Consider the following 20,941-nt stretch of genomic DNA (forward strand, 5'->3'; position numbering starts at 1 on the left):
CTATCCAGAAGTGAAATACCAACATCATTCACAGCTGTAACAAATCTTAAAGAATCCCTGCCTGCTGTTGATCTTAAGGCTCTTCAGCCCAAATCCAGAACCAGAATCTGACATAACTGACACAAAAATCAGCAATTAGATCTTCAACATACCCATGATAGTAGGATTCTGCTTTGATTCTGGAAAGTATTCCTGCACTACCTTTGAAAAGCCAAATGTTTGTGATCTATTAAAGTCTTCTATTTTGACATTTTCCTAGCCCTGACTCTTACAAATGCTTGATCCAAAGCCAAAAGAAACATTGGAGTCCTTTCTCTAGTCTTTGGTGAGTTTGGAATCAGTCTCATAATCCCAAAATTAGATTAAATGGTTACAAGAAAAGAATATAGTATTGTATTCTTTGTGGCAACTTGGTAATAGTGGTATGTGGTAGCAGTATTATAGGCAGAACTGGAAGGTTTTTTTCCAAAACAACACACAGACTCCCAACTCAAGCTTTTGGTGAGGCACCGAGTGCAAGTTTGTGGGGGATGATAATTAACTCCTGCCACAAGAGTAGCCCTCCACAGCCGCTGACTGTACTCCCAGACAGGCAGAAGTGTGCACAAAAATGTGTTTTCTTGAAAACTTCCTCATTCACTGCACTTTTGCCAACTGCTTCAGAGTCTAGGAGGCACAACGAGTAAAATCAGCATGTTTATTGAGGCAGATACGACTTTATTTCTCAAAGGAAGCAGGATTCACCTGTATGTATAAATTTCTTTATATTTATATATATATTTACATACGTACGTATGTTTACATGTATTTCTATGCCTTTATATATAGATTTTGTATATTTGTATAAATTTAAATACACGTAAAGGCGGCCGCTCAACACACGCCTCTCAGGCGGCAGCCGCAGCCCGAAGGCGTGTGTAGCTGGAGCGCCGGCGGGCCCCGAGCGCCCTGCGCGGGACGTGTCCGGCTTCCCTAGCGGGCGGCGCGCAGGCGCCTCTCATTCCCCAGCCCCGGTGAGAGGCACTCGGACGTGGGAAGGGGTTCGCCCTGCCTTTCCCTGCCCCCTGCTTTCTCTCCAGCCCCTCTGCCCCCCTTTTCCTCCTCTTAGCCCAGTCCCCTGGCAGGGTTTCATTATTTTTTTTTTCAATTGTCGTTATTGTTTTGGTTCTTTTTTTTTTAAATGTTGCCCACTCCCCGGGAGCCCGTTTGCCACCCGCTCTCCGTAGCTCCTGCTCCTCCAAATAGCGGTATCTGAAGGAAGACCCGCCTGTTGATTATCCCCCACTCCCCTTCTTTGCTTCCACCCACCCTCTGCCCCCACCCATCCCTCCGCTCGATTTCAAACCTTTGGATGGTGTTTTGGTGTCATTAGGGGATTAACATCCCTGGAGCACCAGAGGAGGAGGAGAAGGAGGAGGAGGGTGGAAGGGAGAGAGAGACAGCAGGCAGGAAGGTTGGCATATTAACACGAGTGAGGCTCTCCTCCCGCCGTCCCAGCCATCCCCCGCTCCTTGGTGGCAGCGGAGGGGGGCGTTTGCCGGCGCCGCGGGTTGCGGCCGGCGGGCTGCGCCCGGTGCCCGCGTCCGCGGAGCTGCGGCGGCGGGGGCTGTCGCCGGGCGTGCGGCCGCGGCTCCTGCTCGCAGCCCGCCTCTCTTTTATGAGCAGCGAGGCGGAGGAGCGGCAGCGGGGGACACCAGGAGGAGCATTTCTTCCCTGGGGTTTATGAATGGCACTGACATGGAGGAAATACCGTTTCAGAAAGTCAAGACCAAGAGGAAGAAGTGCTGCCGCTGCTGCTGCTCCCCGCCGGCTGCTGCGGCGGCGGCAGCCGGGCTGGGGGACCCCCCTCCCTTGCTGCTGCTGGATGCCATCGCCTGCGAGGACGAGTTTGACTGCAAGGAGCTGGAGGCTCTCTTCCAGAGCTACAACCTGAAGCTGGAGCAGACGTCCACCCTCAAGGCGCTGGCCGTCCTCATCGTGCTCACAGCCAGCCTGGCCCTGGTGGAGCTGCTCTCCGGCCCCAGCCTGACCATCTCCAAAGGCTCGCACCCGGTGCACTGCATCATCTTCCTCTCCCTCTTCATCGTCACCAATGTCAAGTACCTGCAGGTCACCCAGCTGCAGCAGATCGTCAAGCTCACCTTGCTCTTCAGTTTCACCTTTTCTTTCCTCTGCTGCCCCTTCTCGCTAGGCGCCTACGGCATGGAGCCCCCCAGCGCACCCGAGCAGGGCATGTGGCAGCTCATGCTGGTCACCTTCGTCTCCTACTCGCTGCTGCCCGTCCGGACCCTGCTGGCCATCGTCTTCGGGCTGGTGGTGTCCGTCTCCCACCTCATCGTCACCGCCACCTCCGTCAGTGCCAAGCGGCAGCAGCTCTGGAGGACGGTGAGAGAGGGCCGGGCCGAGCCGGGCCCTGCAGCACTGCACAGCCGCGCGGTGCGTGCCGGGCGGGCGGGGAAGCGCGGAGAGGCGCGGAGAGGCGCGGAGCGCGTCCCGGGGAGCGGCGGAGGCTGCATGCCGCCCCCCGCGCAGCCAGCCGGGGAGGCGGCGGCGCCAGGCGGTGACTGGGGAGTGCCTGGTGTGTCCCCGGCGGGGAAGGGGCGAGCACGCACCTGTGCTTCAGGCGGTGTCGGTAGTTCCCGAAAGTTTCCGGGAGGCAGGGGGTACAGGGCGGCTCCTGGGAGACGGGACCTCTCGGCTTTGTCTCTCGAAGGAAAACCGGGGAGAGGGTAGGAGAGCCAGCAGTACCGTTTCCACGCTGGCGCAGGTTCAGGGGCACCGCATGCACAGTCAGTGCAAATCCAGCGCGTATAAATAACACCGCTTGACTCAGTACAAACTTGGCATAGACAATAAGCTGCGTGTGCTAATAACACTTCGATCGAGCTGATTCGTATCCTCGCTGTCTCTCTCAGCCATTGACCCTTCGTGCCCACAGCCCATTTCAGGGGGGCTCTGCAGAAACGATCTGAAATAGGTGGGACACTCAAAAGGGGCAACTCACCTCGCTGTTCTCGCAGCGAGCGAGGCATTCCCCCTTCAGTTTGCCCAGGGCAACTGCTGCCCCCTCTCCACAGACATTACCTGCTATATCAGTGAACTTCCTAGCGGTTCCCTTTCCCCTCTGAATTAATCCAGCAAAACCTCCCTCTGCAGCAGGCATCTTTGGAAACGTGCTGCTGCACTCTCCCCCCTCCCCCGAGTAGCTATTTATAGCCCTGCAGGGCTTTCTCCGGCTCCCGTGGTCTGATGGGCCGCACTGGCAGGGGGAGGAGGATGAGGATATTGCGCGTATGGGAAACGCTGGGGCTGGGAGTCGGGGTTTGCTGCTTAAGGCTCCGTTATGTCGTGCCTCTGAACCACTGGGAAAGAGAAATTGAAAAATGTTTGTGTCGTCCCTCGTATTGCATTGACTATGTCAGCTCTCAGGGGAAGCACACGGGTTCTGGGGTCTAGATTGGTGTTAAATAACAATTTAATGCATAATTGAATTACTTAGTACATTACTTCTGCTGAATCCTGGTATTATTCTCTATGGCTCTGTAAGGCTATGCTGTGATGCTAGGATGCACACAGTTGGCATGGGCATAAACACTGCCATAAGCAGAATTGTGCACCTTTGTGCCCAGAACTGTGAATTCCTTCATCCTCCTTACATGCTCACACAGACACACACACCCCAGTGTGACATACATGCACATAATGGAGATACACAGGGACAATCACAAGAGTGGGGTTACTGAGACAAACAGAATTATTCATGGCTTCACGCTGCTCAGCTGGTGGACAAAATAAATTGTATATTTTGAAGGGGAAGAGAGAGATAAGCTGAGCTTTATGATTTACCCAGATAATCTGATGGTCTATTTTTAAATGCGTGATTTAGAGTTTCCATGAGAGGGAGAGCTGATGAAAAGCAGAAGCACTGAGAGGAGCCTTCCTTAAAAGCATTCAAAAGGATGCTAAAAACACTGGAGTATTTCTCTTTGAGTAGGTCTGAAGATAGATATTTTTACTGGAGTACCAATTAGTCCTTATGGGAGACCAGGCTATCCTGGCTGCCCTGACACAGAGGCAGATTTTTCTTGATGCCAAGCTGCAGCTCAGTGTGGCACCTGCTGTTCTAGATGAACAACATGAAGAAGCTGACAGTAAAGTCTGCTCACTAAATTATCTAACCAGAGGCTTGAATGTGAAACATTTTGAAGAGAGGAAATCTGCTAACTTACTTTTTTTACACTAGTTTAACTCAGTTATTCAACAGGCGAGAAGCTGGCTTAAAAATACATAGAAATAGTTAACTAGTGGCTGATGTAACACATATATGTTTCTTCTTCATCACCCTCTTCCCCCCCCCCCCCCCCCCCCCCCGTATTTTCAGTAATTTGTATGCAGTCCCTAGAGCAGTATGCTTGGCTGATAACAGGAGGCAGAAACCAGCTCTGAATCTAGCAAAGTAACTGGTCTGTGAACTTGTGTCGCACAGAAATGCACATTGATTTGTCGCATATTTACAAGCAAAAAGTCTCCTGATTTGAAGACTATCTCTGTGTATGCAAGGGACTCTTCCTTTACAAAGAAGTTATTTTTTCTTTTCCAAAGAACGATTTCACAATGGTTGGAAATTTAAAGCCATGTAAAGGCTGCATCATCTGAATTTTATTTGCCTGGCCTGCAAGTAGCCTGAGAGTAGCCCAGCCTTTCTTGTAAAGGCTAGAATGGATGCTGGCTTGCAGTCTGGATCTGCTTCCCAGCCACTGGATTGTATCATGACCATCCCAGTGCTTGTAGACACAGCATGCAGTCAGCCTGTCAGGGAGGCTGGACTGCTCTAAGCAGAGCTGCAATAGTGTGAATGGCTCTGTTCTTTCTCCCAACCTCTTGCCCCCTAGCCCTGAGCAAACGGGTGAATTTAAATCTTTAAATAGAAATATGCTGTATCCAGAAATGCAGAAGCAGCTGCACCAACCACTGAGGCCAGTGTTCTGTTAAAGAAGCCTTTGATTTTTGGGTGATTCAGGCAGGGAACCAATTTTATTTTTGTTTACCCTGAGTTTTAAGAGAGTGCAGATCTAGTGACTTCTGTTGAAGCTGAACTGGAGAGTTGTCAGCAAGACCAAGCACTTCATGTTGTTTCAAGTTCAACCCATTAAAAAATGGGCATAGCCAAGTTAAGGGGGTTGTAGCCAAGTTAAGGGGGTTGTTCTGAAGTGGGCTTTTGGATGTACATCTTCTACTCCGTGCTATCTGAGGAATCACCATATGCAAATCTTTGAATGTCAAAAGCCTCACTGACTTCAATAGTGCTGAATCAGACCCTGATTGGGTCCCATGGCATGCTTAAAATTTGCATTCGTGTAAATGTACAAACACTTCAGCATATGAAAATCAATGGATCAGCTCATTGTGGGGAAAGTTTGTTATGAGGTCTATGCAGTAAAGCATATTTAATTTGCAAGTGATAGTTTTCTGACAGCACGGTGTTGTCAGCAGGTGGTCTGTGGAGATCACAGGCTCATTTCTTCTAGCTCTCTCCGTCATGTCATGTCATGTCATGTCATGTCATGTCATGTCATGTCATGTCATGTCGGAGCTGAGACACAGGTATGTGTAAAAGCAAGAGGAGAGGACAAACGCAAGTGCAGAGAGGCAAAGAGAGCCGGGGGAGTAATGTGGCAGGATTTGAGCTTCAGCTTTCCACTCAGTAGCTAGTTTTTCATCAAATGAAAGATTCCTATCTGCTAATCTGTCCTGCTAATTTCTTAAGAGAAATGTAGTAATAGATAAAATATATATATGAATAGTGGAATATTAAAAATATGCAAAGTACTTGTGGGCAACCTTGACCCCATTTGGAATAAGTTAATGGCAAAAGGCATGCTGACTTCACAGCTGGTTTTGCATGCCTCAATTGACACTGTGATAAAGATGTAAATAGTGTATATAACCAACAGCAAAGTGGTCACGTTAGTCAGACTCTTTCCCTTCCTTTGGAGTCATGGAACAAAATGCTCATGCCATATAATGTGACAAAGTATCAGGTGGCTGAACCTACTGGAGACCACCTTGGACTCTAGACTTCCCTGCACCCCCCCAGCTTCCAGATGTATGTTAGGTGCTTCAGAGCACAGAACAGTTACAGAAATACAGAACCTGCCCCATGGAGCTTAGTCTAATTTTTGTTGTGATACAGTGAGTGGGTGTTAGAGACATGAAGGCCAGATGGGGTGAGGAAGGCAAAGGCTGCTCACAGAAATTACTCAGTCATGGCATGTGCACAGTTTCATGACTTACTGTTAAATAACTTCTTTTGTCCCTCTAAATATTTTTGTCCCCTTGTTTTTTTAAAAATGTGTGCTTATTTCCAGAAAATTCAAAAGCAAATCATACACCAACAAAGTGCCCTCACATATTGCAGAAATCTTTGTCAAAGAGCAAATCTTTTGTGAAAACCAAAGTTCCAACATGAATAACAAAGAGCAGAAGAAAGAAAGGTGCTATCATAAATTAGTGAAAAAAATATTTTTTTTTCAGCAGTGTGGTGAAATAAATGTTGTAGTATTTTTCTGACTGTATTTAAAACTGGTTTTATGCGTGCATTTATTTATCTGTATGATTAGCACTTTTATTGATTCAGCAAGTACCAAAATTGTAGTAGGGAATGGGTAGACTATGAAAAGGATAACGTGGAGAAACTTGTAACAGTTATTTAAAATAATTTATTTAATACTTACAATTTTATTTTATCTTAACTCTTTGCAGGTTAGTATGATAATAGTCTGGAATATCACAAGGAATTATCATTATCATGACAAAGTTAATCTTATTTCTGCTAGTGTTTAAAATGTAATTAAGGAACACATCACTGACAGAACTGTTAATCTCCACACTTTTGTCTCTCACACATAAGGTAATGTCTAGCAGCCTAATAAAAAGGGTTGCAAATCAAAGACAGCTCAGCTCCATTGTCATTATTATTTGGTGCAAAGCTCAGGTTTTCTCCTTCACGCATATAAAGTACTTCTGAGGAACTGTACTAGTTCATTCTCTGTGGTGCTTTTCAAATATTAGTATCAAGAATATCTCTAGTATTGCAGACATATCTATGCACTAATAATCTGTTTGAATTCACTGTTTTCCTCTCTTTCCAAAGATTGGAGCCACTGTTCTTAGAGATTCTCAATATCTGTCTGTAACTCTTAACTTCAAGTTGACATTTAGTCCATATTAAAAGATTGGTAGTTTTTTTTTTCCTAGTTAAAGTGGGATTTTAGTCTTCATTTGTGGCATGGGAATTGCCAGGTATTGACCACAGTCCTTTTACCTAGGGGCTGAAGTATAGGATTTTCTATGGAATGTAGAGCTCAGTGTCTTTTTCCACATAGAGATTAATATGCTCTTGGCTTCCTGAGTCTGCAAACTGTTGACACTGCTACTCTTCATGGGTTTCCAAACAATAACAGCATGCTGATGGTTCTGCATGACTGAGAAACAAGAAGCCTTTGGGAAACTGGCAAGAATCATACAGGCTTGGAGAAACAGTAAATAACAAATAATTTATCCAATAAGTTTAGTTGGTTTTCTCCTACTTAACAGGCTGGGGAGAATGCAGCTTCCCTCCGATGAATGTCATCATATTCACAATTTTGTAAGAATTTGATTTTTTTAGTAGCAGTTCTTTGCAATGATTTGTCATATGACCTTTGTATGGACACCTGTGGCTAGTGTAGTACTGTTTGTATTGCAGTAACACCTGTGGGTCCCCATGATGGACCAGATGCCTGTTAACTAGTCCAGTGAATAACTACATGCCAAAAGGACAAACTTTCTCCTTGGCTCCACCTCTTCCTCTCCCATTCTGTACTTTTAGGTTGGAAAAAACTTCCCATGGAAATGTACATTGAATTCACTAATGGTAAGCTCTGACTGACTTGTCAAACATCTCTTAACATATCTTAGTCTTGCTATGCTCAAAATCTTGTTTATGGACAAAGAGGAAATGCATCTTATATAAAGCTAGGAATTTCTTTTTAGTGTAATTGAAATCTTAACCAGCTAATCAAAGAATTATTAATAGGCTAGATCCCATTATTACCGAAGAAAAAGAGGGCTTCTATGCGGAAAATGTTTTAATAATAATAAAGCAGCTAACACTGTTATACACTCACTCAGTTTCTACCCTCTTTCCTTGAAGTTATGCTCACCCTTCCTCTGCTTCTCCAAGTCTTAAGATTGGTGGCTTCATTCTGCTGGTGGTGTTATCTCTGTTGGCAGCATCTGGAGTCCTTTACTGGAAGGAAGGGGATGTTCATGTTAATGGTTTCTTATTCTTTGCTCTAGGGCCCACTTGGGGACATTTTTATAAGTTTGCTAACATGCATTTCTCTTTCTCTGTTGGTCTACAGCTCCATGTTGCATCCAAATTTACTATATATGGTTCCTTTTATGTATGTTAGATACTTGTTCTTTGTTGTCTTTGTTACACCTAAACCCCGTTTTGTCCATCTTCAGGTCTGCATTTCTTTAACTGACCATTGGTGAGTTATAGCTTTTTTATAGCTATGATTGTTGTCTTCAGTACCAAGCCTATGCCCCGTCTTTTGTAATCCCATGCTTGTACTCCTTTACACCATCTCCTGTGTCTCCGTTTCTCAAGGCCTCTGCTATATTTCCACAGGCCTATATTTCTACATACTACATCCTTATGTTATAGTCATAAAACTGTTGTGCTAGCATACAAAGATAAGCAAAAGTAACACAAATTAACTACAGACATCTGGTCAATTAGAAAAAATTGCTGTTATATCTAAACCAGGTAAAACAAAGTGCAGGGAGGTCAAAAAAGTGTAGCCTGAGAAGCTAAACTTTTAGCCCAGAGCAAGCCTGACATGCCTCAGTCCAGAGGTCTTGCAAAATCAGTACAAAGCTTATGGCTTTCCATATAGCAATGGCAATACAGTAATAGCAATGGCAATACAGTATTACAGGGCTATATGGTTGCTATATGGTTAATATGTGTATGATTTAGACTGTCTCCATGTGTCGTATTATTGCTTTCATTTTAATGCTAAGAAAGTGGGCGAAATGGTGGCTTCATTTCAAAATGGTAAAATTTTATTGTCTAGACCCTGGTTAATAGCAAAACATTGCACGTAATGTTAGTAATTAGGGACTGTATTTAATTTACATACTTACTGTGTGAAAAAGCAGTTTTCATATGTGTTCGTGCAGCTCCGAGCTCAGGGGGTCCCAGTTTGTGTTTAAAGATCTTTGAGGCTTCTATGGGATAAGTTATTGAGGGTTTCTATTTCTTTCTTCCTTCATTTCACCCTTCCTTCCTTCCTTCCTGCCTTCCTTCCTTTCTTTCTTTCTTTTTCTTTCTTTCTTTCTTTCTTTCTTTCTTTCTTTCTTTCTTTCTTTCTTTCTTTCTTTCTTTCTTTCTTTCTTTCTTTCTTTCTTTCTTTCTTTCTTTCCTTCTTTCCTTCTTTCCTTCTTTCCTTCTTTCCTTCTTTCCTTCTTTCCTTCTTTCCTTCTTTCTTTTCTGAACATGTAATTTTGGATATATTCAGTGCTAAACTCATGAGAAAATTTTGAGAAAAAGGAATAGTTGTCCTTGATGTGATCTGCCATTTCTTCTTCTGGATTCAAACTTCTAAATTTTTTTTCCCATCTTGTTTTCCCCAGTTATTATTATAGTGCAGTGCCTTGCTGGACAGAACCAGTGTAATACCTCATCTAGCTAGTGCAGGTTTCCATTTCTTTTTGTCTACTTTAAACACAGCCCTGAATGTCTGCATGTCTATATTAGATGGCCCTTACTCACTAGAGCAGAAGTTTTCTTTCTAGCTTTTTCTTATCTTGTTCTGTCAGTTAGATGCATTGCATTCTTACAAGCTAAATTCTGCTGTTGCCATTTCAGAAAACATCAGCTAGCATAAAAAAATGTTTTCTGTCTATCACGGTTAGTTTTTGTCTTGTACTTTCTTAGATTCAAAAGGCCATATACTCCTGTCTTCCCTACAGGAATAAAGTAGTACAAAACATAACTAAATGCAGATGGCATGTATGGAAAGAGGGAGATGAGCCAGAATAGCATCGTTCCTTGTTGCTTGTAAGCTCTTGGTTGTGCCAATATGGAATAATTGTTAGAAAGTCTTTTATGAGTGTGGCAAAGGGATGGCATGGTTTCATGCAGGCTTCACGTTCTGGTTAATTCATAATATGTTACAAGAGCATTTCACCTAGGACTTAAAATGTTTGTGGTTTATAACTCTTGAACATTGCTGATAGGAAGAAGTCAGGCAGTATTAACTCCTGCAAGACCCTTGCTGGTGGGAAGGGGAGGAAGCAGCGCAAGCGGAAGAGGCTGGTTAAGCTTTGGGGCTGAGCTCTGTCTTTGGCTTGCTGTGATGGATGGGTCTGAGAGACCATCAAAAAGTATAATGGAACCCATATATCTTGTTTTAAAATTTCTGAAGTATGTGATTTCCTTTCTTACTTTCTTCCTCTGGGAAACTTTTCATGGAAGAAATCAGCTTTGCTTCAAATTTTTAAGATACATACCTGGAGGAATTTGAGGAAACAACATAGTTATACTACTCTGTCCACCTGTTGTTCTGTATTTGGAATAACCAAAGACAACAGCACTACCTTTCATTTACTCAAGTGTAATCTGGGCAAAGCACTTCCTTTCAAGGCAGGTTAATATATAAATTTTAATTCGTATAAATGTACAATAAATATAATACCGGAGTATTTATTCTGTATGAATTTTCCACATGAGCTGATTCCTGAAATAAATAAATTCACCAAACACGTTATATATACAGAAAAGCTGTTTTCTCCAGCAGAATTTGAAATAGTGAAAAATGCCAGAAATGTGGATCTAGTATGGCTCTAAGGCAGGCAATAAAGTGTGACAAAGCTGTAAGAAATATAGTTATTTCTTTAGTTGTGGTTCAGGAATAACAGAAGTCCTTTGTCATCCAGAGATGCATGTTGCAATAAATCATCTAAGTGTGGCTAATAGGAAAAACGTTATAGAACAATATTCCACTATAACACCACCTTTCAGATGTTCGTTCCGGAGCAAGGTGTCCATGATTGGATTCAGTAACAAGTGGTTGTGCATCCTCCTATACAACTTTATAGAAGTTAACATAATTAACTGTTCTTTACAGTGGTTAGCACATAAAATTAAGAGGTGCTTATAGCCAACCTGACAGGTTTCTTTTTTGTATAGGTTGCTCATTCATACACTACAATAGCAGAGAAATATTTTTTGATTTCCATAAATCTGCTTATGATTCTCTCTTAGAAGATGAAAGTAATTATCCACCCACACAAAATTAGGAAATAACACTAATAAACACTGTTGTAAAAGAGATTTATATAAAATATATCCTTATTTTGAAGTATCAACAGCCTGAAAAAGAATATTGTGCTTGAGCAGAACTTGTGAAGTTTGTTCATATGAAGTTGAAATGATACGAAATGTCATGAAATGATAGAGTTTTTGATACTTGGAGAAGTGAGGAGGGGAGTCAGCAGAACTGCTACCTTAGACTTCCGGAGGTCAGACTTTGGCCTATTTAGGAGACCGGTCGACAGAGTCCCCTGGGAGGCAGCCCTGAAGGGCAAAGGAGTCCAGGAAGGCTGGACATTCTTTAAAGAGGAAGACCTAAAGGTACAAGAGCAGGCTGTCCCCAGGTGCCGAAAGACGAGCCAGTGGGGAAGAAGACCGGCCTGGCTGAATAGAGAGCTTTGGCTAGAACTCAGGAAAAAGAGGAGAGTCTACAACCTCTGGAAAAAGGGGCAGGCAAGTCAGGAGGACTACAAAGGTGTAGCGAGGTGTGCAGGGAGAAAATTAGAAGGGCCAAAGCTGAGCTAGAGCTCAGTCTGGCTGCTGCTATAAAAGACAACAAAAAATACTTCTTCAAATACATTAGCAGCAAAAGGAGAGCGAAGGAGAATCTCCAGCCTCTAGTAGATGGGGGAGGGAACACAGTGACAAAGGATGAGGAAAAGGCTGAGGTACTTAATGCCTTCTTTGCCTCAGTCTTTAATAGTAGGGACAATTGTTCTCTGGGTACCCAGCCCCCCGCATCGGAAGATAGGGATGGGGTCCAGAATGAAGCCCCCATAATCCAGGGGGAAATGGTTAGTGACCTGCTACACCACTTAGACATTCACGAGTCTATGGGGCCTGATGAGATCCGCCCAAGAGTACTGAAGGAACTGGCAGAAGTGCTCACCAACCCCCTTTCCATCATTTACCAGCAGTCCTGGCTAACTGGGGAGGTCCCAGTTGACTGGAGATTAGCAAATGTGACACCCATCTTCAAGAAGGGCCGGAAGCCTGACCTTGGTACCGGGGAAGCTGATGGCGCAGATCATCTTGAGTGCCATCACATGGCATGTAGAGGATAACCAAGGGATCAAGCCCAGCCAGCATGGGTTCAGGAAAGGCAGGTCCTGCTTGACCAACCTGATGTCCTTCTATGACAAGGTGACCCGCCTAGTGGATGAGGGAAAGGCTGTGGATGTTGTCTATCTAGACTTCAGTAAAGCCTTTGACACGGTTTCCCACAGCATTCTCCTCGAGAAACTGGCTGCTTATGGCTTGGACGGGTGTACTCTTTGCTGGGTAAAGAACTGGCTGGATGGCTGGGCCCAAAGAGTGGTGGTGAATGGAGTTTACTCCAGTTGGCGGCCGGTCACAAGTGGTGTCCCCCAGGGCTCTGTGTTGGGGCCAGTCCTGTTTAATATCTTTATCAATGATCTGGACGAGGGGATCGAGTGCACCCTCAGTAAGTTTGCAGATGACACCAAGTTGTGCGGGAGTGTTGATCTGCTTGAGGGCAGGAAGGCTCTACAGAGGGACCTGGACAGGCTGGATCAATGGGCTGGGGCCAGTTGTATGAGGTTCAACAAGGTTAAGTGCAAGGTCCTGCACTTGGTCCTCAACAACCCCATGCAACGCTACAGGCTTGGGGAAGAGTGGCTGGAAAGCTGCCTGGCAGAGAAGGACCTGGGAGTGTTGGTTGACAGCCAGCTGAATATGAGCCAGCAGTGTGCCCAGGTGGCCAAGAAAGCCAATGGCATCCTGGCTTGTATCAAAAATAGTGTGGCCAGCAGGACTAGGGAAGTAATCATGCCCCTGTACTCGGCACTAGCGAGGCCACACCTCGAATACCGTGTTCGGTTTTCGGCCCTTCACTACAAGAGAGACATTGAGGTGCTGGAGCATGTCCAAAGAATGGCAATGAAGCTGGTGAAGGGTCTAGAGCATAAGTCTTATAAGGAGCGGCTGAGGGAACTGGGGTTGTTTAGCCTGGAGAAAAGGAGGCTGAGGGGCGACCTTATTGCTCTCTACAACTACCTGAAAGGAGGTTGTAGCGAGGTGGGGGTCGGTCTCTTCTCCCAGGTAACAAGTGATAGGACAAGAGGAAATGGCCTCAAGTTGCACCAGGGGAGGTTTAGACTGGATATTAGGAAATTTTACTTCACTGAAAGGGTTATCAAGCATTAGAACAGGCTGCCCAGGGAAGTGGTTGAGTCGCCATCCCTGGAGGTATTGGATGAGGTGCTTAGGGACATGGTGTAGTGGTGGACTTGGTAGTGTTAGGTTTATGGTTGGACTCGATGATCTTAAAGGTCTTTTCCAACCTATACGATTCTGTGATTCTGTGGTTCTGTGAAGTTGAGAATAGTCCTATGCCTTCTAAGTATAGAATGTCTTTCTTTGTGTACAGAGTTTGAGTTAATCTGTATAAAATACAATGTGGCAAAATGAAGCTTTGAGGTAAATTGATCAATGTTTATCCAAAGGTGAAGGATATAGACCTGAGCCTCATTTCAATTTTAAACAACAAAAAGCATCTCACAGGGCTTTGGGGAGATTTACGTGATGTGCCAAAAATTATTCTTGCCTGTAATAATTTCATCCCAGAATGATTTAACTAAAAGGGCACACCATTTAATGTGAACTATGTAGGAAGTCAGGATCTGTTTGTTTACCTCATGACATGAAAGTAGTAATGGCAGTGGAAAGGAACCTCTCCTTATGGTCAAACAGGCCCATAAGAGAGAGAAGCTATATCAGGATCAAATTCCCACTGTTGCAGGTTGTCTCTGGAGCCTGCTCTGCAGACTCCTGGTCACCGCTGTCATGGCTGTCAAAGATTTGGATACTACTCCTCACCTAGAATTATGGGTCACAGAGCTTAGATGCTACGCTCTGGAAATTGAGGATGACCCCTCACAGATGTCCTGTGTGATTCCTGGTCCTGGATCTGCAACCGTTGTGCTGATGTCTCTACTGATCCATGCTGGTTTAATGCAAATCAGCTGTAGCAGGGCTGTGGGAGTTGAAGAAGCCTATTTTTTAAGTCCATGGTTGGATTAGCTATGATAAGTACTCTATCTCTCATTCATCTATGCTTTGAAATATGAGGAATAATGTTGCTTTTCAAAACAGAGAAACAAACTGAGTGTTATCTCCATGTTCAGTGAGTTTCCCGTTCCCACCCCCAGTTATGTAAATGATAGTGGTGAATGATAGCTGCTTGAGTTCCCCCAGATGGAAAGTTTACATTAGCTCATTTGGCCTTCTCCATGCAGCCCTCTCTCTATTTTAGGCAGCAGTAGATTGAGGAGATTGCAGCTGAGTTAATTTGCCTCATCTGTTAGTCAAAATAAACTGCTTTATCAATAGTCCATTTCTTCTTGCTTATGCTGTTAAAAAGATTAGTCTGATTTTTCCCTTTGAAGAGATCACAGCCTAAAGAGGGGATTCCTGTTCTAAACTGCACTTCACATTATCGGTTAATGTTAACACAATGGCTGAAATGTCTTTGGTAGGAGGGTAATGTGCTTTTCTAACTGAGAGCGCATGCTCTTCTTATAACAGCTTCTGGAATATCCTTCACTGAAAAGAATGATTATGTTTAAGAGGAGAGAACAAGCTTCATTTGGTGGTCTGTTAATCAGTTCCACTGCTACTGCTAAATTCAAAAATGAGAAGAGAGTGACTGATAAAATTGTTTGGCATGGCTTTTTTATCTTAACAGCATTATTTCTAAGCCTTATTTGATGTCTGACAGAAACCTTAAGGGAATCGTGAATGAGTTCCTGAATACCCGCTGACTATTTAGTGCAAATCTTATGTGTAATTAATATATTTATTTGGTGGGCAATGTACAGGGTAAGCTATAAGATTTTCTTAGTTTGCCTATGGGCAAGGGACATGAAAAATGCACCTTTCTTACTCTTGGGTCTTAGGAGAATGTGCTGAAAAATTTTACAGTTGGTATTTTACAGTTAGGATGAATGGAAGTACTGAAATGGGCAATAACCACTTGGAAAGCTATGAATTATTCTCTATCCTTAACTGATATTTTTGTAGCATTGCTAGTTTATCATCAGAGGACCTAATAACTAAAAAATGTTTTCCTTGCTTGCTTTTTTTCTTTTTCTGCTGCTGCTTTTGTGGAACCAGTCCCTGTCATTTTTGTGCTGACCACTGCAGTTCTTGGTGCAGTGACCTCTACTGAACTTCCCCCAAAAGAGAACATCAATCAGATACAAAAGATGGAACGTTCTCCTGAGATAGGGATGACTGCAGAAAGGAGATTGATCTTTCCTAATTTCCCTAAGGGTGCACACCATTCAGTCCCAGGACTTCATCTGTCTTGTCAGTTAGTGAGTCTACACTCGTGAACTTTAGTCCCAAATCTCTGTGGTATCATTTGCAAAAGCCCCATTTCTCCAGCACGATCGTATACTGAAGAACTAAGCTTGGCTACTGATCATAATGATTTTCCTTCTCTTGGGCAAAAGATATAATACCTAAACTAGAAAGGAATTGTCTTTCTTAGAAAATGTCTTATATGCCCCTGAAATTGTCTTTTGAAGTTTACTTAGAGTTGCTGGTCCTCTGTAAAGGTAAGGATTTGACACGTATATAATCCATTATCTAACATTCTCAAATAAATTCTCTTCACAGGGAGATATCACATGGTATTGTGGCTTCTTTTCCCATGTGTATGATAGTTGCTTCCATTCCACTCATAAAAAAAGACTGAAAAATCAGAGACTTACAACTACTTTGTACCAGAGAGTTGAAAACCTTTTTCTGAAGTTGTAATTAAAAAAAAAAAAAAAGGTAATCCTAAAGCTGATATATAATGCACTGCTGAGTTACAGTAATCTTACTGTCCACAGTCCTAAATGTAGATGGGTTTATTCAATGGTACAAACCTTGGAAAAGCTATATACATATATATATATACATATATATATATATATATATATATATTTCCTTCTTGCCAATAAGGTGTTCAAGAGTGGAGCTGTATGAGGGAAAGGTCTTTTATTCTTTAAAGTCACAGTTCAAATTTAGGTTGCCAAAGTTCAAGTTTCTTTACTATCTAAAGACATTTTGATGACCTACCAAAATGTACAAGAAAGGCTGATGTCGATGGTCCCATTTCTGAGATACAAATGTGAGTTTTTTCTACACTGTTGGTAACTCAGCAAGCCCAGCAAACTTAAAGTTGTTTTCTTAGTCTGTGGGCAAACAGGAGTGTAGTTTTGTTAACACTTGTATGAGTGTTATGAGGTAATATGTATGTCTTATATGGAATTGTAATGAAAGTTCACAGGGCCTCTCCATCGGTGGTATTAACATGTATAACAACAAAATGTGAGGCAAACATCTTTCCAGGGTGTTACAAAGTCTGCTGCTGTGTTTGACTTTTAACATGTTGGGTAAATACCATGATTCTTACTGTGGCGAAAGTCACATTGACCCTAAATCAGTCCCAAGGGAGAACCGAGGGCTTTGATTTGTCAGCAAATGACAGCCGTGCAACATGTAAGTAAACATGGGCTACAGCATGAGCTCATTCTGTGGCATACTGCAATTCATGCAAAGTATTTTGAGGGTGTGGGTTTTTTCCTTTAAGGAACCCTTAAGTCATCCGGAAACTACTGGGTACAGTAGTTCAAAAGCTGGCACGCAGCAGACTGTCTTGGAGTAGCTGAAGAAGGGAAAACTCTTAGGGGTCAGGTTACTCATCCTCAGGAGAAATATTTCTTTCTCTAGCATCTGGAAATCTCACAGTTGTTTTCAGAGTTGATTAAACTACCTCCTGTTGGAAAGCTTCTTGGGATCATTGTAGAAGTCAGAGGTCTACTGGTGGCTTAGACATAATACAATATCACTCTATTAAATACCTAGATGTAATATAATCAACAACTGTAGATGTTGATTGGTATTATCAGTCTGTAGACTGAGCAGTTTCTGGGTTAAGTTCTTCTGGGGAGTTCCATGTGACACAGGAGTACTATAGGAAAAACAGAATATAGGTATCTTTCTCAGTCTTTGTCCAGCAGGTACAATGCTTCACATCTTACACCTCTCCTGGCCTCTCTTCAGGGGTGAATTTCTAGTCCAGCACATGATTCCCTGAGCGTTGTGAAGAATGGAGGAAGTTTTTTTCAAGACAAAATTACTGAGATGTAAACAGATACTAGACTTCCTTTTAACAATTAATAAACACCAGAGGCTTGGTTCCACCTTCCATTTTATGGATTAATTTAGTCCTTATTAAACTGATGGACACAGAAGACTGTCAGTGTCAGTCAAACATAATGCTAAAGACAAGAAGCAAACTGCTCTTTACACCAGCCTGTTGATGATGCCCTTGGGGTCTGAAGCACACTGTTCCAGCGTGGGGTGCTCCATGTACAAACCCTAACTTGTGTTTGTGCCAGCTGTATAATGTGTGCAGACAGAACAGGAACTCCAGCTAATACATTTTCTCCTCTGACTCAAGGAAACTGGAACACAAGTCTTTGTATTCAGAAGAGGAGAGCCTTGGTGACACATCTTGGTGCACCATATTCTGGCGCATTCACTTTCTGCACTATGGAGTCACTCCTTCCATTCTAGGTCAGTTGTGCCTGTGCCTTTGGTAAGGGTGGGTAGCACTCTGTACTGTCCCCCCTGAAGCATGCTTTTGGGAATCTGTCAGTCAAGTTTAGTCGCATGAGCTTACAAACTCTGTCACAAAGCCAGGTTCATTTTGGCGATACAGCTTTCTCTGTTGTAATCTCATCTCTGTGTGGATCATAAAGTGGCATAAAAGTGCTAACACACAGGTCAGATAACAGGAGAGGTAACAAAGCCTGGTGATAACTGGTGATATCATCACATCTGCTGATTATGTCCTGAATAGTAAACCTGCAAACCAATAGCAGGTGTGATGTGTGATGCTCAAGTAATGCCCTCTGAACAGGGCTTAGAAATCTCTAGTGTTGAAAGACAGTGCCTAGACTTTGTTCGGACTCCAGGAACACCAGATATCCAGAGTCTAGTAGGAAGGAAGTCTCATAGGTGAGTGATTAGGGTTAGACAAATAATTAAAAGGCCAGCTATTTCTGTCTGGGTTTCCTAAAGCAGCTATTAATGGCCTAGTTTTACTCTCAGGCCATATTTTAAGTCATCATTACCAATTTAAAAAGTAGTCCTGTGGGTGTGGATACACACCCCTGTTCACCCATTTTCACCACCCAAACACAGCTGAAGCCCTGCACTGAATGGACCAGAGAGCTAATATGGGTTAGAATCACCCTGGTAGGATGGGCTTCTGGATGGATGATTTCACTAGTCCTGTTCACACCTGCATGGGCTTCTGTGCTGGCATGAAGAGGCTGGGAGTAGGAATGAGCAACAAGTGTAAAAAAGAGGGCAGAAATGCTTTTTTTTTACTGTTCTGTCAGTTTATGTCCTCGTGTTGTAACAGCAGCCATGTTGTCTTCACTGCTACATGAACTTCAGTGGGAATAGTACTAGCCCGATGACATCTTTTGTAAATGCAGCCTAACTTTTCACTTTGTAGCTAATCAATTTAGATACGGATGTTTGGAAAATAGGTAAATCAGGTGATATAACTAAAGGTTGGGTTGGTTTAGTATAGCCACTAAAACAATATTTTTCATTGATGGATCCTGCAACAGCTTTCAGCATAGGTGCCAAACCTTTATAAGCAATTTGCAAACATAAATTACTGTTAAGGACCAACAATCATATTTTCTTATGTTTCAAAAACCCTTTAAAAGTAATTCAAGGATCCCCACTTAAGCCATTTATATAGAGGGACTAGTTTGTTAAATGGTGCCAAAAGAAGGAAGTGACTTTTAAAAATGGCTAGAAGCAAATAAAATTTGTTTAAAGATTTTGAATTCCTATAAGGTGCCGTTTTAGGCATCTTTAAATGCCCCAAAACTTTAAAAATTGCCTCAGTGTCTATAAAGAAGTTTTATATTTATAACCAGTATGGTGGACTCAATGAGTGAATCACGGAACCCATTAGTTCTGGTGCAGGTAATGATGTGTCTGGTGCCAAGTGTAGAAGATACGATATGGGATTTTGATATGGGAAATCAATGGGGTTTGCATGTTAGCATGGAAATGTTATGTGAATATGTTATTTCTTTCAGAATGGACTGAAACTGTCTTCTCTGCATACAAAATAGGTGGTTTCTATTTTATACTATTACTGTGGTTATATTTGGTTCTGAATACCTGAGTTACAGAGCAGGCATTCAAAAAACCCCTTAATTTTGATAGTAAAGATGATACCCTGTAATAATCTGTGCTTTTCAGCACTGCTGTATCCAGTCACAGTCAAGAACAGAAGGATATTCACAATATATTTAAATTTGTCTTGCAGTGTCCTTCAGGAAGAGGCCTTGCATAGTACTGTAGTTGCATGTATTCAGATAAAGATGTCTTGCAGCAAATTCATGGAAAACACAAAAGAGTGCTTGCTGAATTAATGATGCAGTGCTGTAAGATACACTAGTTATATATCCTGAAACCAGTCTCACTTTGCAGTATTGTCTCAGGGAAGCACTGCATGCTTAAGATGCTTCTTTTTCAATGACTGTTTTCTCATTGCAGCTGAGAAAACAGTAACACAAAGCAAACGGGATTGCTCACAAACCTTACATATCAAATTCTAGGCTGAAATTCAGCTTGTCTTATTATTATTTACCATTGATGTTATGGTAATGCCTACAGGTGTCAGCTTTGATTAGCTTCTCAACTCGCTGCTTGTTGTACAAGTGCACTAATAACAGGCAACCCATTGTCCTCTGCTAGACATGGCAAAGAACAAAAAAAAGACTAGAGATAGAAGCAAGATGATTTTCCAAAACTCAGAGGTCAATCAAGAGATTGTGAGTCTCCTGACTCCAGCTGCAGTTGTCTGGGACAAGAATTTCATAAAGACAAGACTTCATCTTAAGCATCATAAAGCCCCAAGGAGTAGTTTAAAATATTTCCATTTACTCTGGGCTAAGCCATACTGTCATGTTTTCTTCTTTTCAATAACTTTGAGCTGAACCTTTTCCTCTGGTCTGCATGACTTGGGGCAGGATGTTCATAAAAGAGTGAGGAGTTTCATGTTACAGTTAAATGGAGCATGTTTATGAGCCACTTAAACTTTTTTTCAATGTATTTGCCTCCGTAACTTTGTTATTAACTGCATAAGACGTAGATGAAAGGTTGATTTTGTTTACCCAAAGCAATGACATGAATGTACACAACCAAGAATAGCTATTCCTCTCTATATTTTCTAATAATAGTCAGAATTGTTTCACTTAATTTTTTCTCTCTTGGGCAAAGCAAAGCTACAAATACGTTTTTGAATAATTTTCCATCAGGTTTGAGAAGAAACCAGCCATAATTTGTACATTTTAATGGCTATTCATTATAATTCTGTATCCCGGATATAATGCTGAGATAAAGATGAATGGAGTTATGCCAGAGCATATTGTATTTTAATTCTGATAATGGTAAGAAACTAACACTAAGCAATGCGAAATCTGAAAAACAAACATGGTCCTTAAATGCTGTTTTCTACAAAGATTA

At 42.6% G+C, this 20,941-nt stretch overlaps 1 protein-coding gene across 2 annotated transcripts in view; it reads left to right on the forward strand.

Moving 5' to 3' along the window:
* Window positions 1–1,002: 1,002 nt before the first annotated feature.
* The window catches only part of ADCY1 (adenylate cyclase 1), a 152,611-nt gene continuing 132,672 nt past the window's right edge, over window positions 1,003–20,941 (forward strand). For both annotated transcript variants that reach the window (XM_075493679.1, XM_075493680.1), the window contains exon 1: window positions 1,003–2,385. In XM_075493679.1, coding sequence (XP_075349794.1) covers window positions 1,723–2,385 — 663 coding nt within the window. In that variant the 5' untranslated portion in view covers window positions 1,003–1,722. The remainder of the gene's footprint in view (window positions 2,386–20,941) is intronic.

The sequence above is a fragment of the Mycteria americana genome, chromosome 2 (assembly GCF_035582795.1).
Source record: "Mycteria americana isolate JAX WOST 10 ecotype Jacksonville Zoo and Gardens chromosome 2, USCA_MyAme_1.0, whole genome shotgun sequence".
NCBI lineage: Eukaryota > Metazoa > Chordata > Aves > Ciconiiformes > Ciconiidae > Mycteria > Mycteria americana.